The 16,612-nt window shown below is 49.0% G+C and overlaps 6 protein-coding genes across 10 annotated transcripts; 3 read left to right on the top strand and 3 right to left on the bottom strand.

The window, feature by feature from the left end:
• Positions 1 to 109: 109 nt before the first annotated feature.
• Positions 110 to 4,113, top strand: H257_03034 (STE/STE20/MST protein kinase). Its single transcript, XM_009826934.1, has 4 exons — positions 110 to 565; positions 631 to 718; positions 775 to 3,280; positions 3,497 to 4,113. The coding sequence occupies exons 1-4, from the start codon at positions 124 to 126 to the stop codon at positions 3,572 to 3,574; spliced, it is 3,114 nt and encodes a 1,037-aa protein (XP_009825236.1). The 5' UTR covers positions 110 to 123; the 3' UTR covers positions 3,575 to 4,113.
• H257_03035 (hypothetical protein) lies at positions 3,506 to 9,144 on the bottom strand. Of its 3 annotated transcripts, XM_009826936.1 has the most exons (20): positions 8,937 to 9,144; positions 8,762 to 8,889; positions 8,570 to 8,710; positions 8,414 to 8,515; positions 8,251 to 8,367; positions 7,816 to 8,076; positions 7,248 to 7,319; positions 7,048 to 7,140; positions 6,377 to 6,603; positions 6,244 to 6,313; positions 5,471 to 5,560; positions 5,279 to 5,340; positions 5,046 to 5,166; positions 4,867 to 4,998; positions 4,746 to 4,810; positions 4,643 to 4,691; positions 4,396 to 4,506; positions 4,159 to 4,318; positions 3,966 to 4,092; positions 3,506 to 3,866 (listed from the first exon to the last, which is right to left on the bottom strand). In XM_009826936.1, the coding sequence occupies exons 1-20, from the start codon at positions 9,064 to 9,066 to the stop codon at positions 3,653 to 3,655; spliced, it is 2,472 nt and encodes an 823-aa protein (XP_009825238.1). In that variant the 5' UTR covers positions 9,067 to 9,144; the 3' UTR covers positions 3,506 to 3,652. The 3 variants fall into 3 exon arrangements, with proteins under 3 accessions (XP_009825238.1, XP_009825237.1, XP_009825239.1); XM_009826935.1 differs by having other exon boundaries at positions 3,506 to 4,092; XM_009826937.1 differs by having other exon boundaries at positions 3,966 to 4,318.
• Positions 9,145 to 9,612: 468 nt separating this feature from the next.
• Positions 9,613 to 9,996, bottom strand: H257_03036 (hypothetical protein; the record flags this gene model as incomplete). Its single annotated transcript, XM_009826938.1, has 1 exon — positions 9,613 to 9,996. The coding sequence occupies one exon, from the start codon at positions 9,994 to 9,996 to the stop codon at positions 9,613 to 9,615; it is 384 nt and encodes a 127-aa protein (XP_009825240.1).
• A 163-nt stretch (positions 9,997 to 10,159) lies between these two features.
• On the bottom strand, positions 10,160 to 13,092 carry H257_03037 (hypothetical protein; the record flags this gene model as incomplete). The annotated part of the gene is made up of 7 exons (XM_009826939.1): positions 10,160 to 10,209; positions 10,263 to 10,306; positions 10,350 to 10,411; positions 11,104 to 11,289; positions 11,378 to 11,492; positions 12,116 to 12,515; positions 12,570 to 13,092. 7 exons carry the CDS (start codon positions 13,090 to 13,092, stop codon positions 10,160 to 10,162), a joined length of 1,380 nt encoding a protein of 459 aa, XP_009825241.1.
• A 117-nt stretch (positions 13,093 to 13,209) lies between these two features.
• H257_03038 (hypothetical protein) lies at positions 13,210 to 15,406 on the top strand. 3 transcript variants are annotated; one of them, XM_009826941.1, is made up of 14 exons: positions 13,210 to 13,259; positions 13,323 to 13,485; positions 13,548 to 13,611; positions 13,658 to 13,799; positions 13,868 to 13,897; positions 13,962 to 13,999; positions 14,057 to 14,277; positions 14,324 to 14,382; positions 14,426 to 14,531; positions 14,591 to 14,631; positions 14,683 to 14,749; positions 14,809 to 15,033; positions 15,105 to 15,117; positions 15,184 to 15,406. In XM_009826941.1, the coding sequence occupies exons 1-14, from the start codon at positions 13,241 to 13,243 to the stop codon at positions 15,256 to 15,258; spliced, it is 1,263 nt and encodes a 420-aa protein (XP_009825243.1). In that variant the 5' UTR covers positions 13,210 to 13,240; the 3' UTR covers positions 15,259 to 15,406. The 3 variants fall into 3 exon arrangements, with proteins under 3 accessions (XP_009825243.1, XP_009825242.1, XP_009825244.1); XM_009826940.1 differs by having other exon boundaries at positions 15,105 to 15,406; XM_009826942.1 differs by having other exon boundaries at positions 14,809 to 15,406.
• A 519-nt stretch (positions 15,407 to 15,925) lies between these two features.
• Positions 15,926 to 16,412, top strand: H257_03039 (hypothetical protein; the record flags this gene model as incomplete). The annotated part of the gene is made up of 2 exons (XM_009826943.1): positions 15,926 to 16,300; positions 16,401 to 16,412. The coding sequence occupies 2 exons, from the start codon at positions 15,926 to 15,928 to the stop codon at positions 16,410 to 16,412; spliced, it is 387 nt and encodes a 128-aa protein (XP_009825245.1).
• Positions 16,413 to 16,612: the final 200 nt, after the last annotated feature.

The raw sequence follows: 16,612 nt of genomic DNA on the forward strand, positions 1-16,612 counted from the left end.
TTTGCGCCAATCATATCCATTTTCATACATCAAGACTCAAAGGTTTATCTAAAATGAGAGGTCTTGGATCCACCATGCTAGGCTGGAATTATTTGGTATCTTATAGAGGCACGCCATTTCATCATGTCGGTTGAGCAGTCGCTAGAATCGTTGGGGTTGAGCGTGGGCGACCCCGAAGAACTCTTCGAAATCCACTCGCGCGAAGGCGCCGGGGCGTTCGGACAAGTCTTCCGCGCAAGCTACCGAAGCACCCGCAAGGAAGCGGCGCTCAAAGTCATCCAGATCGCGTTAAAGCCTGGGCAGTATGGCGAGGACGTGGACAACGTCCGTCGAGAAATTGAGTTCCTACGCGAATGCGACCATCCAAACGTCGTGGCATTTTATGGGGCGTACTACAAAGAAGGCGCGCTTTGGATCGCGATGGAGTACTGTGGAGGCGGATCCGTCGGCGACATCTCGCGCCAGCGCAGGTTGTGCGAGCAAGAGATTTCCGTCATCATGCGTGGGGCGTTGGAAGGACTCGCGCATTTGCATTCCAAGAAGAAAATCCATCGCGATGTCAAAGGTAGTCCATATTCCATGTCATTCACGAGGACGTACAGTACTTACTGTATATGTTTATGGGACCAGGGGGCAACATTCTTCTAACCACCGATGGCTACGTCAAGATTGCTGACTTTGGTGTATCAGCGCAACTGCGAGACACGTTATCTCGACGGTATTTATACCATTATTGTCGTGTTCAACGGTGACACTACTCGTTTTGATTTTTAGGGGCACGTTTGTGGGCACGCCCTACTGGATGAGCCCAGAAATGATCCAAGACTGCAACTATGACTACAAGGCGGACATTTGGTCGTTGGGTATCACGGCGATCGAACTCGCTGACCAGCGCCCCCCCTTGTTCGACGAGCACCCCATGCGTGTCCTGATTCAAATCCCGCGCAACCCGCCGCCGCGACTCAAGCAGCCGCAAGACTGGTCGGCCAACTTTTCGCACTTTTTGCAGTACTGCCTGACAAAGTCCCCCACGGAGCGCCCCACGGCCACGGCGTGTCTAGCGCATCCGTTCATCACGTGCTGGCGCGACATTCCTCGCGTCGTATCGGGCGGTGTTGGCGGGGTGTTGCTCCGATCCAAGAGCAACTTGCACGAAGGGCCCGAGCGACTTCTTACTCCACTCCACGCAGACCACCCCCCTTCTTCTTCTTCCATGCCCACGATCCCCGAGTCTCTGGGGCAATCGAATGCCTCGACGTTGGACGACCTCATCCACGTCGCCCAGTCCGCTTCGATCGCAGAGGACGACGATCAGTTGGAGGTGTGCGACATCTTGGGATACGACAACCACGAAGGATCGAGATCGGATTGTTGCAACGTGCCTGAAGTCGTGTTGGACCGATTGTTGGCCATGGTACCTCCCCCTGATGATGACGACGACGACGACGACGGCTACGACGACAACGAAGTCAACGTCCTGCTGGAAGCGTCGTCGAGTGCCGTGAGCGACGTTGACGCGATGGACGACCTCATTACGCTGGCCAGGGCTTCGTCCATGGAGCCTGCGACGGTGGACACTCTAGACGATGACAACGATGGCGTCGAGGAGGAATCAACGACCAAGCCGATTGACTCATCGGATGTCAATGTCAACAACTGCAGCACTCATGAGATGGTGACCAAAATGGGTCTTCTTCCCCCAAGTGACGACGCGATGTCGCACGATTCAGTGGTTTACGATGATTCCTATGGTGCCCAACATCCTCCCGAGCCCCAACACATCGAAACCCCAATCGACGATCGTTTAAGCGTCCTCGACCAGCCTGGCAATGCTATGAACGAATCACATGTCGCCAACTTGCCCGACATGACAGCCAACGACCCCCCCCCCAGTACGAGTGTGCCACCTGTGGAGGAAGACGTAGCCAAAGCCCAGGATGCTGTCGGTGCAATTCTAGAGCATGCCTCGGATGCGGCCGTGTTGCCTCCCACGAGCGAACAACTCCAGCCCGAAATAGAGCCGGTGGTGCATGTAGAAGTGAAGCGCTTTGCAGTCGAACAGATCGTGTCGGACAAACCTCCATCCCCCCCTGCGTCCCCCACCCACTCGGCCCCCACGACGTTTGTGGGGACACCCTTCCAAGTCGCGCACGACGTGTGTGTGCGATACAACACGTTTGACGCCAAGTACGAAGGCGTGCCGGTATCACTCGACTCGCTCCACAAACACTTTGGGATCCCCCTGTCGCAGATGCGATGCAGTACCAAGCACCCCGACGACCTCGTGCCAGCGCTGCTGCATATGCTGAGGCGCGAACTGGGGGACGCGGGGATCACGGCCAAATACATCTATCGGTCATCCCCCGATCACGGCCAAATCCAGGCGGCCAAATTGGCGCTGAACACAGGCATGTTCGACGGACCTTCCAAGCGAGGGGACCCTTACTTGCTGTCGAGTTTGATCAAGTGCTGGTTTCGAGAGCTACCAACACCGCTGCTGGCCCCATGCTGCAGCGTCGACGCGTCCGTCGCCGCCCTCGCCGCGCTCGTCACGCAACCTGCGGGCAGCACCGACGTGGCTTTGGTTTGCAATGACTTGGACACGTTAGACTTGGCCGTACGCACGTTCTTGGCGCCGTTGTGCGACCAGGCGCGGCAGATCTTTGAGTGGCTCGTCGAGCACTGGTGTCAAGTTGTAGACAAGCACACGCTCAACATGATGAACGCCCACAGTTTGGCGATTGTGTGGGTGCCGAATTTGATTTCCATGCCAGCTACGTCCCCACAAGACGCGTCTCGAGTGTCCAATCAAGTCGCGACGATCCTGCAAGTGTGCATGTTGTGGTGGCAACTCTCCCATACATCGTCAAATCCAACAGACTTTGGGAGACTCGAGAAGCAGCCCAGCGCGCGGACCGTGGAGGCGGCGGCCCCCGCGCCGCCTTCGAAACCGCAGAGGCCGCTGCTCGTGGACGGCAAGTTGTTCCACACCCGCAGATGCCTCGTGCGGGTGCTGCAGCAAGATATCGACCGCGCCATCACCGACAAGTGGTCGTTTGTCGACTGCCAGCGTCAAGTGCTCAATGGGCTGCGGTTGTACGCCCGGACCAAGCAAGAACGCGAGTTTGCCGACAAGTTGCTGCAGAATCCAGCTGCAAAGTCGTACACTCGTCCTGCGAGCTTACACGACTGTGGGCGGTGGATCGACATTGCGATGGACGCCACCGCGTTTGCCCAATTCGAAGCTCAGCAACGTGATGTTGCTCTGCAACTTGATCACGTACGTACAACAGATTGATATTCGTTTTTACCCCAAATGTGGTCTTTTGTGCTGATTCGCCATATAATCTATCGATCGATTCTTTGTAGTACTTCGAAGTATTGACTTTTGTATGTAAAATGCGTGCAGTGTCACACTAATGTCGAATCGACTAGACAATATATATATATATATATCGTTGAATAGGCAAAACTTTATATGTTGTTATCATTGTAGCTGCTATTGCAATACCCCCAGCTGACACTCATGCCCCACTTGGCGACTACCCGTCCATTGCTGCTTCCAACACAATAACCAGATGTCCAACGACATATGGATGATTTTCCGCATTCAACCACTATGACAATGCATATTATATTCTTGTCGGTATATTTATTTGTGCATGGGTCCAATGGTCTTGAGCTGTTTGAGCACGGCGTCGATCACTGATTTCTTGAGTCCGACCGTGGTTTCTGCTTTGGACTTGTTGCTTTTGAAGAACATGGACGACGATGCCGCCGCCGCCGCCGCCACGGACGTTTCCTTGAACTTTTCCACGACGGCCACGACGTGGTCGGGCATCACATGCGTGTACTTGCCTCCGCTTCTACCAACATATACACACACACCACCATATATGATAAAGTACAAGGCAAAGTGTGAAGATATATGGATAAAATCACGAAAATGAATGGACCCAACGCACTTGAACGTGGTGTGGTCCAATCGCTCCAGGTCGTCCGACACGATCAAGTCCACCAACTGGGTCATGGGCATGAAGCAGTCTTTCAGCTGCCCCACGCCACACGTGCCAGCGTATTGCACCAGCGCATCTACAATATATATATATATATATACGATCACATATATCAATCAACAAGCGATCATAATGTACAAACCCAAGTTGCGCTTAAAGTTGAGAATGCCAGTGACGTTGACCTTCTTGACCGTGGGCCCTACGAGCACCTGCTCCAAAGCCTTGTTGATGTGGATACACGATGCAAAGTGCACTGCTTCTTTGATCGGAACTGGCAGCGTATTCAGTTGAGTAAATGACGCCTGATATGGTTGGAGAGCGAGCCATATTATTATATAATACAAGTATAGCGAACCAAACGGGTGTGATGATGTCGTACTTGGAGGTAGTTGATCAGGTCACTCATGCACGGGTCCGCCTGCTTGGTTGGCTCAGCTGGGACCCACTCCAAAAAGTAAAACGACCCAATCAAATCGTCGATCTTCTTGACCTGTCAATAATATTCACAGCATCACCACAATCCATCGCCTTTGATATATATATAAATACATGCCGTCCCAGCCATATCGTCGTTGGCCAGTGATATATATATATATATATATATATATATATATTTATATGATTACCATGATCTCGCACACCATGTCTTGCGCCCGTGTGGACGTACTTTCCAATCTAACATGCATCGATATGATCGTTGTGCTCAATGCAAAAACCTATCAAAAGTACCTTTTCTTGGCCATGGCAATGGTCAACGACGCTCGAGCTCCGCCACATGACTGTCCTTTGGCCGTCTACTCATGCCATCCACCCTGCCATTAGACCCGACATGGTATCTTCGTAAAACTACCTGCGCCGCCGCCGCCGCTGTCGTCATCGCCACTGCTCGTCGTTCCCACAAGTCGATTTTGTCGTGCAACACCGCGCCAAACACATCGCACGCACCAGACAAATAGCTCGAATTGGCGCCTGTGATCACAGCCTACCACAACTAATAAAGGCATATTCGTTGATTAGTTGGTGTCGTACTTGGGAAATTTGCAAGTCCGAGTGGCTTTCAATGAGCTCGTTCAACACGACGTTCAATTCGATCAATGCTTCGCACGTGTCTTCGCGCACAAAGTAGCCCCAGTCCGCAATATCCAAGTGACTACAACAATATCATCGTTGTATATATATATATATGATATATAGGATATGATATATATATATATATATGCATTGATATATTCTGGACCATGGGGGCATATGTAGAAACGCACCGTTCGAATTCAAACATCATGTCGATCATTTCGTGGATGGCTTCACAGCTACGTCGCACGACCTACAACATTTATATATATATATATATATATATATATATATATATCCAGTTGGTGACTAGATGCTGTGTATTTCGTGAAGGAGCATAAATTCATATATATATCGGTATATATCGGTATATATATATATACCGCAGTGAACGGAAGGTAAATATTTCCTTTGGCATCCGCCGTGCGAAGAAAGTCGTCGCTTTGTTTGTCCAGTCCACAGAGCTTCAAATACTACAACATCACGTGAATATATTTGTAGAATATATTAGTATATAAATATATATCAGATATCAGATAGTAGATATATATATATAAAGTTCAGTTCCACAACATACACCCGAGGTGGCAAATTGGAATGGAAAAACGATTAATATTGTGCTTTCGAGTGAAATTTCATTGTGTTGTGGCGTGGTATCTGGTTGGAATTTAAATCGATTTGATTCGCTACTTCAGATGAGCTCAAAATTATTAACCAATCAAAACCCATTTCTCAATGAAATTCAACCAATCAGATCGATTGTGGATCGTTTCGTCGGCGCGATTCGATTGCACCCCCTCCCCAAATCTGTATATCCAATCGACAATAATTAAATACAATCCCAGTAGTCAAGAGATCCACTACGAGTCCCAGCACGACATAATATTGTTCAAGTCGATTCGAAATTGGAGGCAGGTGTGTGACCAGAATTTCCAAATCGACAGAGAATCGATAAACGACCAATCAAAACACAAAACACGAATCCACTAGCCAATCAAATCCACCTTTCGACTAATGCAACATCGATTTAGTGTGTGATTGAAATTAGTGTAACACTCTTTCCATGCAAAAGTCAAAGAATTGATATATTGATAGATTTGGCAAAGAATCCGCACAAAAATCAACCAAATTCTAGTAAAAGAATGACAATACGTACGTCCACGTAGTTGGCTTTCGTGGCTTGGACTTGCTGGAACGTGTCTTGGAGGAGAAATTCGCGCAGTTTACTACAACATGATTGGAAAAATAATATAATTTATATCATCCACGAATACAAATCAACTACATACACTTTTATGTGGACTCGGATCTTCTTGCGGTAAAAGTCGCCCATGCCCCGGAATGCATCGAGTAGAATGGACGTGGGAAACTGGTGGACGTCGTCGCCGAGCGCGCGCGCGCACAGTGTCGCATTTCGCTTGATGTCGACAATCACTTTGGGGGATTGCAACTTGAGCGTCAGTGCCATCATGAGTCCGCTGAGGCTTTGGAGCACTGACAAGCAGGCTGCGTTCACCTGTAGAAGTAGACGCAGGTTGAGTGAAGGCAACTCTAACATGAAATATATAGTGAACGCAACTCTGTTCATAATTTGAAGCTTGAAATATATAGATAGTTACTGTAGTTGTCATCACAATACTGGCATCGCGCTTGGTTTTGTACACTTGAAACATATATATATATATATATATATATTATAGTGAATAATGTATATGACAATTATATAATTGTACTAGTACATTTTGTGTTTTGTATTATTCAATTGTAATTGAATAAAATCAGCATCAGATTTATATTTGGATTCAACATGACGCATATATAATGAGTTTGCAGCAACCATACTACCAATAGTACATACTATAGTATACACGAACGAGTTTGATTCGTTCATGCTTTAGAGATTAGCATAGATAATATCAACGACTGATCATCTTTAAATCGAGAATATGTGCGTTCTTACCTCCTTTTTCGACAACAAGCTCTCGTTCGAGTAGACGGCGAGGAGCTTTTCAATGCAAAACGTGCCCACAAGTCGCTTGAACATGTCGTCGTGCTATGCATCGATTTATATATCAGTAAATATATTCATAATTTAGGATATTATTATCCATTTGGCTTGCTATAAAGCAATCAATATACACAAGAGCGAGGACGTAGTACCTGGGCGGCAAACTTGTCGGCCGAGATCGTGCCAATGTCTCCAGAGATGAAGGCCGAGAATTGGAGTTGCGGCTGCATTCATATGTACGATCAGGTGCAGTTAGTTACCGCGATGATTGATGAAAATATATACAACAGGGCGTGAATGCAGTAACAACACAATGTATATATATATATATATATTGTCAAGTCGATTCGAAATGCAATCGCCAAATCGACAGACAATCGATATACGACCAATCAAAACCTAGATCACGAATCAAGTAGCCAATCAAATGATCCACTCACATTCGACCAATTCTACATCGAAATAGTGTGTGAATGAAATTAGTGTGACACTGGACGATTTTTACATTCAAAAGTCCGTACGAAAAATCGATCGATAGATTTGGCGAAGCAGTACTAAAGTCCAAAAAATTTGGGGTAAATGGACAATATATGTATATATTTGTAAAGTGATACCATTCGATTGGGGTAAATGGACAAACAAACAATATATATATATTTGTAAAGTGATACCATTCGATTGGGGTAAATGGACAATATATATATATTTGTAAAGTGTTACCATTCGATTGGTGTTGTAAAACTTGGCGAGTTCCGATGTCGTGTGCAGGTACTTGTACACGTGGAGCGTGCGGAGCATGGGGGCGAGCAGGGCTAGCGCTTGCTGGCAGTAGTCGGCATGTAGGGCGTTGGTCGCTCGGATGTTCTGGGCGTGGAGACTCAGCTCCTCCAACGACGGCAGATGCAGTCCCCCCGACTCGTCCGACGACAGACGCGGTGGCATGGCCTCGTCGCCGCGCTTCATGGCTTGCGCACCAATGGACTAGCTCACGACACGAATAGGAGCATGAGGTGGGGGGAGGAATATAAAGAAGGCAATGTCATGCAAGTGCAATGTATGGTAGTATGCGATACAGTACAAGAATATAAAGAAGACACAACCCCATGCAAGTGCAATGTATCGACGACTAATCTGCCTGGGATACGACGTGCGTACACTGGCGGCATTTCGAATGTCTTCGAGCCACGTGGACGTGTTCTTCATGGTCAGCGCACGGAGATGGGTCATGGTGGATGCGATCCAGTCGTTCACACGCTTGGCAAAGTGGTTGCCCTGGGAGAATGTCATGTGTGGGGAGGAAACAGGGGAGAAACGGTACGCGGAAGCTCGAGACGTCGACTTTGATCGTGTCCAGGACCTTGAGCGCGTGGTAGAGTTGGTTGGCGTGGATGTACTTGTCCACCTTGGCCGTGCATTCGACCTGTCGCAGCATGTGTGAAGCAAGTACACATCATGATTGTCGACAACGTCGTACGATGCGCTGGCACTGCTGCAGACGTTCGATGGAAGTGTCAATGTTCTGACGGATGTTGCGGCAGGCCACGACCATGTCGTTCCCTTGGACGAGGGGGGTCGTGACGTCCACGAGCTCCTTGTGGTACTTGTCAATATGGGCCTACGTACATTATTGTTCGACGTGTGACTCCCTGACGACATGTCCCCCTACCTGCAGATCGTTCACGTCGCATTTGATCTGCACAATGTCCTCGATCGACTGGACAAACTCCTGGTAATGCGAACTGCACACGCCACGGATTTCCTCCTCTTTCTCCGCAACGAACGCACGCAGGCACTCTAATGGTCGTCCGATGAGACGCCGATTGTGGACGTGTGCACTGTACCTGAAAAGTCATTGTCCCATTGATTCTCGATGGCCACTTGGATGCCAGGGGCCATACGCGCATGCGACTGCGCGATGTTCTGGACCAGGATCTCGCATTCTTTGCGCGCATTTGTCCGCTCGTCCTTCATTGTCGTCGTCGGTCCAGTGAGTATATAAGGAAATGCGATTGTGATCTTGATGATCCCCAACGTTTTGGTGCCTTTTCAACGAGAATGATGTTTTTAAATGGCGTTTTTGACACGTTTAATACAAACACCAAGATTATAAAATACACATGCCACTAATGGCATTGGATCTTCTTGCACACATTTTTTCAACTGGCAATCATCATGCCAAGTCGGTTGCCAACGTGGTGCCGATGGACGTGGCCACATGAGCAAGCCGCGCTTCTCTTCCTATCTGTGCTGTCCCTCATGTTTATCACCATCTATTCCAACTCGTCCACACCCTGGCTTGCGCAGGAATGGACGGAGCCGACACTCCATCCAAACCATACTCGTCGACACGACGTGTCGTCAGTGTTCAATCCGTTCGTGTCGTCGCTACCGAGTATCATTCCCCTCGTAGCTCGCCCCATGCCTACCATGAGGTGGACTGTGTCCACGTGGAACTATTGCATATCCATATGTACGTCCATCCACCGCGTTCATTATGTAGTTCCAACTCGTACTGCATTAGCGAACATCGACAACACTTCTGTCACCACGTCGTCGTGCTTCCCTTGGAAAGACGTATGTGCGACGCATCGCACGGACCTGTGCAAGCGCGTCGCGTCCATGCAGAGTCTGTCTTTCGTATCCCTCCTCCTCAGCATGATGGCGCTGTACTCTGCGTACCGCGCCATCGCCGAAGCCGATTCGTTCATCATGCCGTTGTGGTCCATGGGCTGCCGCACCCTCCAAGTCGCCCTCGAAGCTGGCCTCATCATGCTCGCCATGAAGCTCCAAGCGCCGCCCAACGCCATGCTCTTTCCCCAGGGCCTGTCCATCTCGACCGGCGTCTACGTCTGCGGCACCCACATGTGCATCGCGCTTCTCGGGTTTTCCGCGGCCCTGCATGTATTTTTGCGATTTCAAAAGCCTCCGCGGCCGTCGTTCGTGTTGTTTGCCCCAAGGAGCAACCACGACGACACTGCAGTATGATATATAACGATACGACGACGAGAAACCGTACACGTTTTGTTAACTCAACTGGCTTGGACCAGTACACGTTTTGTTAACTTTATATATTGTCGGCACTGGTGTACGTCCGCACGTATTCCTTGAACAACTCTACACAGACCAAACATATATGAGACATCGCGATCATGGACGTCGTCGCATACCCAACCGGCGCTCCAGCACGTCGTCCAACACGTGGTCGTAGCTCCTACACGTATTGTGAATTCATCTACAAATGTTAATATGCCTACTTCCATCGCGCGACCACGTCGTTGCTTTGCGTGTCGAATCGCTTCATCCGTGTCTTGATAAACTATTCACCGATTGTTAGTAATAGTTGTCAAGTCGATATATTCAAAATTGCCAGTGTTTGGGTGGTCAATCGATCGAGCAGAATCACCATCAAATCAACAGTCAATCGATATACGACCAATCAAAACCCAGATCACGAATCCAGTAGCCAATCAAATGATCCAAATCCACCTCGAATTCGTGTGTGAATGTAATTAGTGTGACACTGGACCATTTTGACATACAAAAGTCAAAGTATCGTCGATCGAGTTGGCAAACAATCATCAGCATAAACGTCCACATTTCAGGTAAAAGAAAGACAATAAATATTATATAAAAGACAATCCCCACAAAACCCATCGTTTGTAGACTCGAACAAAAAAACAATGTTTTACCAGGTACATGAATAATAATAGTCGACACCCACACAAAAATAGTTCTAATTGATATTGTGCTTTCGAGTGAAATTTCATTGTGTTGTGGCGTGGTTTCTCGTTGGAATTTAAATCGATTTGATTGGCTACTTCAGATTGAGCTCAAAATTATTAGCCAATCAAAACCCATTTCTCAATGAAATTCAACCAATCAGATCGATTGTAGATCGGTTTGGTCCAAACGATTCGATTGCACCCCGTCCCCAAATTTGTATCAAATAGACAATACTAGTAAAAATAATTGTATTTCAATAAATAGTCGCACATTCAAAATACATACCTCTGCGACAGCGTTCAACAGCACAAACAACACACAGGACCCTCCGACCAACTTGAGCGTACTTAGCAGTCCCAGCGGTCCGTCCGCCAGCACCATCGGTCGAAGCGTGTCGTGCGTCGCGTCGACGAACGACATGACTACATCCGCATCCAAAATCGCGCTCGGCAACGCCTTCTTGTACTCGCCCTACATCCCATATACATATATATATATATATACATGACATCAATCCATCATGATTTATCCACAAGCAAATATATATATATATATATACCACCAAAATGACAAACGTGACGAGGGGAAGGACCCACGCCGTGAGCGCAAATCCCATGGCCACAACATGTCTGGACCGTTTCGCCGCTCGTTGGAGTTCGTCTGTGAGCAACCGTCTATAGATATATGGGGGTTGGTTATATTCACCAAACATTTTAGAACAAGCGACAACACTCTTTCGATATATATATATATATATAGTTCGGGGTATTGAGCATTCCATCCAAATTTGGACTTGGGAGTCATTTCGCCAAATAGCTAGCTAGCATTCGAATCGGTTTGATCGTCCAATTGAAGCTTGTACAAACGATACTAGTTGAAACGATCAGTATAATATATATATATATATATGGGTTTGCTCGAAGGGATAGGGTCGAGTCAAACAACGCTTGGATTGACAGAAATTCACCAAAACGTGATAATTTGATTGGCTTAGGCGGCTCTTTAATCATCCAATCTCTTACGACATTCGATTCTCTAGTGTCGAATCTCGATTGGACAATATTGTAGTGAAAATCATAAATCAACCAATCAAAAACTGTACAGCAACAGCCCCATTGGCCGAAATATTATATATTGAGCCAATCAGGATGCATAAAAACCAAATGGAATTCCATGTGGGCCTTTAAATTAGTGTGATAATATTGTAATACATACACCCAAATTTCCACAGGACAACGTTGTACATATCAGCACAAAAGTAGTCCAAATAGTTCGGGTAAAACGACCACAATACTACCGTCGGATGGCGGTGCGGATAGCTTGGCAGTCGCGCTCGACTTGGCTGAGGTTGTCCTGGACCTTTTGGTGGATGGCTTTTTCGATGCTTTCGCAGACGGCGTCGATTTGGTTGAGGCTGTCCATCGACGGGGACTGAGGGGAAGACGTCGTCGAAGACGTGGATGGCATGAGGTGCGAGTTGGTTGGGCGAGACTTGGTGATCCAGATCGAAGGGATCTCGAGGCCGTGCTGGTTTTGAATGTTTGCCTTGATGTTTTGCGTGATTTGCACCATAAGTTTCATCATTTCCTTTGAATCTGTGACAGTGTCGGCCTTGGTCAAGTAGTACTTCATCTTGTCCGCGTACTGGCCGTTCTGGTTGAGAGCTTTCACCACTTGCATCGTGCGGCTGCACAGCGCTATGAACATAGATAAGGGGACAAGTGTCGCCAACGAACGACATACGCACGTACCTTGGCCCATGGGGTCGAGAAACACAAAGATCAAGTCGGCGTGCGCGGCCATGGCCACGATCGCCGCGTTCACGTCGAACGGGTACGAGATGTCCCCGTCCACAAGACCGGGAGTGTCGCAAAAGTCGACGACCTTGAAATGACGAGCTGTGGACGTGCTCACGTGCGTCACGAGGTTCTCCACGAGCGATTTGCCGAACTGCTTGGACAGTGGCGTCAAGTGCGGGTACAGCATCAGCGTGGACTCGCCCTTGATCGGCGCCAACGTCCGTTTGGTACCACTCGTGATAAGCGTGAAACCCTGGGTTTCAATCGCCACGCCCGTGCGTTGAATGTCTTCCCCGACGTACCAGTTGATGAACGACGATTTGCCGGCGCTGTGGTTCCCGATGATCATGATGCTCACCTTCTTGCGAGGGGTGAGGATCTCCAAGCCCAATCCAATGTCTTTCGCAATGGCATTCAATCCATGTGGCGACGTATACAGTTCCGCCACGCTGGTCATGATCTTTTCTTCCTCCATGATGGACGATAGCGGCGCAATAATTAAAATTGGCCTGTCGATATGGTGACATTCGTATCCGGCCTATCCGGATAAATACAGCCGAAGCACTCGGATAAGAATCGTTTCGAAACGTCACCAAATCTGAAACAATCCCATCGCCTCAACCATGCCGACTCCACACGTGTGTACGTTCGAAGGCCAGTCATGGAGGTTAGGATGGGCATTCCGTTCATGCTGCTTCAATGTAGACCATGGCGTCGACATCACTCCTTTGGAAGGATGGATGACCAAGTACAAGAGCAAGGGCAAGTTCTTTGGGACGAGCAACAAGCGATGGTTCAAGGTGAATGTCACAGCCGTCAACAATGCCAGCGAAACCCAAAGATTGACATTGAGCTATTTCAAGTCCAAGTACGCTTTCCTCTACCACCAAAGGCTCTTTGATTGCCGTCACATGTTGTCGTATTGACCAGAAAAGCCACCGACGTCCGAGGGTGGATCTACTTGGAAGACGTGACTGAAATCATCAACAAATCCGTACGTTTCCCCGGCCTCCACCCTCATAAATAAATGTTGTTTCTAGGACGCGATTGAGATCGTCTCGCCTACGCGCACGTTGCGTCTGAAAGGGGAGACGGCGGCAGAGCATCGCATGTGGCTCGACAGTTTGCGCCAACTATGCTTCCCCGAACCAGCTTCGCCGCCACAAGACAGCGCCAAACAAGGTAAGTAAAATCATCGTGTGTTATGTCATAGCATTGTTTTCGCTGAAGTAGCCGTCTTTTATGACTAGCCGACCGACACGCAACTTCGAAACCACATTGTACAGTTGTTGTTCAAGTCTACACCACCATGTCATCTACCAAACTCACCAACAGCACGACTAGTGGAGCACACCGACTCGCAAAGCAAGGCGTCTTCGAATGTATAGCATACCTGCTCCCTTTGTGATCACTGACCGCGTGCACTCATACCGTTGTAGGCACTAGCACCGCGGGAAGCATCGACATCAGTGCCGTACGTTCCGGTGAAGAATGACCCCCCTCCCGAAGCCAAGACAGCTCCAAGTGAAGCAAAATCGCATGCCAAGCAGAGTCCCCCGCATCATGATGCCTCTTCTACTACTGTGGCGAACGAACCCCCACTGGCAACCAAACAGCTCGACTCTTCTTCGCCCCCTCCCCCCCGAGCCGAGACAAAAACGTAATCATCCAACACCATTCATTTGGTCAACTTCACAACCGACTAGTGTAACTAAAAACGTTGCCGAAGCGAAACCGGCGTTGAAACCGAGGGGGTCGGTGCTCGGTACGTTCTTGACGGCAGTGAAACATGGTTGAGGCAAGAGTAGATTTGAAGCCCCGGGATGAGTCGCAGAATGCCCTCGAGTTCTCCGACTCGGACGCGTCCGACGACGACGACAATGAAGACGAATATGGCGGCGATGCCAAAACCAGGTTCACCACGTCACACACTTCACCATGATAGTCTTCTTGATGGGGTCATCATATAGCAGCCATGCCGCCACCGACCAAGAGCAACCCTCAGCCAGCGACAGTACGACATACCCACGTTTGGACTGATTTGTTGTGACGACGTCGTCGTTAGGCACAAATTATCACCGTGGGTCCACCCCCAACGATGAAACTTCTCCGCCACCTCGTGCTGTCTCCGAGTGCGTGTCGTCATCGTGGTACTTATAACATCCGATTTTGCTGACGGGGGTCTCGACAGGACCAACAACAAACGAAGCGTCGAGTCCTTTTCAAACTCGAACAATTCGTCCGTCGACGAGGCAAAACAGCTGGACGACGGCGACACGGAAGTCGAACGCTTTGAGCCGAGTCCCGCGCGACCAGCTCCGAAACAACCCGTGAGCGACTATTTCGACGACGACGCTGACGAGTTCCCGAAGAAGCCCACGGCAGCGGTGTCGTCGTCCCCGCCCAAGCTCGCCCCGTAGGGCGGATACGATCTTACGCTATATCCCCTTAAGTCACTCTAAACTGAGTGTATGGTGTTTGTTGTAGATCGTCGTCCACGGTGCGTGCCGACAACAATTTTGTCACGGAAGACTGGGACGACAATGATGACCCACATGTGATTAAGGAGTCGAAAGCCGCCCCAGCCCCCCACGCCGGTGTGGCCTCAGACGCCAACTTTGTCACAGAAGACTGGGATTAAGACCTATGCATGAGAACATCCCCTTGTCGACCCGCTCAAGTTATGTGTGCATGTTGCTTAAGAAGCTATGAAGCTGGGCGAGGCGTTGCAATTCCATAACGTTAAGCCATGAATTCGGACAAATACACCTTTCTTTGCAAGAGCAAATCTAGTATTCATTTTGAAGTTACTGTAGTACCCTCTTGTGAGCGCGCTGTGACGGAAATCTTGTCAGGATATTTGTGAAATTCTGCACTACGACTATAGTAGGTACAATGCAAACGTGAACAAAGCTGGCTTTTGAAAAGGATACATCTGGCATGTCCAAGTACAGAACTAGGGTTAAGCTAGTACCGTAACGAGGCAGTCCAGAGTCGTGAACCTCACACAAATGGATTTCATGCTATGGGTCCTCAACGACGTCCTTAGTTCGATTCTTTCGATTGGTGGAATCGTAGTGCGTTGCGAGCTTGGTTGACCCGCATGAACATTGTGAATAATGCAATTCGCCCATGTCTAAAATAGGCCCATCTGTTCTGAAGGTGGAAGGGAGAGACTCTAATGACACCTTGCATTTCAATGGACATGAAAGACTTGGGCACAACCAACATACGACACACTATTTTCGTCGTTTTTGCACGACGCCACTGTCACAGTTGTATTATTCCATAACGCACAAACAGCAAAGATGAGTTCCCCTGGACCAGAACGACCCCAGCTTTGCGTACATCCACGCCTCGCCTTGCTCGTGCTAGGTGCGGGGTTCGCACAGCTCTGCAACGCCCCTTGCTGCTCGTCGGTTCGCTTTGCTCGCATCGAGACCATCAACCGCGGATGGGACCACCCGTCACTGCAGGACGACTTTTGCGCCGCAGCGATGAACGTTAGCGGGTCGACCTACTCTGAACGAATCGACAAGTTGATCTTGGTGGCCCATTCCATGGGCAATTTGATTGCCAGTGGCGCGTTGGCTTCTGGTCGGTGCAACATGGCAAAGAACGTGCATTGGATTTCGATTGCTGCACCGATGGAAGGCACCAAGAGCAGCAATTGCATTGAAAAGGTGTGCCAAAACGAATGGATGGCACCACTCTCTGTGGCCATAGGATCGATGAGCCCAGCTCCCCCTGCTATTCTATCGATGAGGCACATGTCCACCGTAGCCGTACCCATGAAGCAAAAGTTCAAAGACGCCCAACACGCCTGGGCACGCCACGTCACAAGGTTATCTTGCGGTATCGATACGTTTGGGGTTGTGGGCGTGTCGAGCTTGTTCAACTCATTGCGGAATTGGTGGGTGGCCATGTGGAGTTTCCACGATCACCCTGAAGTCGATGGCCTCGTGGACTTCAGCAGTTGTACCGGGGGACTGGGA

This window comes from Aphanomyces astaci (genome assembly GCF_000520075.1).
Source record: "Aphanomyces astaci strain APO3 unplaced genomic scaffold supercont1.5, whole genome shotgun sequence".
Lineage (NCBI taxonomy): Eukaryota > Oomycota > Saprolegniomycetes > Saprolegniales > Verrucalvaceae > Aphanomyces > Aphanomyces astaci.

Excerpts from the sequence above, each read along its gene's own strand:
- H257_03034 (XM_009826934.1), top strand. The coding sequence starts at position 124 with ATGTCGGTTGAGCAGTCGCTAGAATCGTTGGGGTTGAGCGTGGGCGAC. Across the intron at positions 566-630 it reads AATCCATCGCGATGTCAAAG|GGGGCAACATTCTTCTAACC; the intron begins GTAGTCCATATT and ends TTATGGGACCAG. Across the intron at positions 719-774 it reads CGAGACACGTTATCTCGACG|GGGCACGTTTGTGGGCACGC; the intron begins GTATTTATACCA and ends TTTGATTTTTAG.
- H257_03035 (XM_009826935.1), bottom strand. The coding sequence starts at position 9,066 with ATGAAGGACGAGCGGACAAATGCGCGCAAAGAATGCGAGATCCTGGTC. Across the intron at positions 8,516-8,569 it reads TGCAGCAGTGCCAGCGCATC|GTCGAATGCACGGCCAAGGT; the intron begins GTACGACGTTGT and ends ATGCTGCGACAG. Across the intron at positions 4,507-4,642 it reads ACATGGTGTGCGAGATCATG|GTCAAGAAGATCGACGATTT; the intron begins GTAATCATATAA and ends TATTATTGACAG.
- H257_03038 (XM_009826940.1), top strand. Across the intron at positions 14,383-14,425 it reads ACCGAGGGGGTCGGTGCTCG|ATTTGAAGCCCCGGGATGAG; the intron begins GTACGTTCTTGA and ends AGGCAAGAGTAG. Across the intron at positions 14,750-14,808 it reads CCACCTCGTGCTGTCTCCGA|GACCAACAACAAACGAAGCG; the intron begins GTGCGTGTCGTC and ends GGGTCTCGACAG.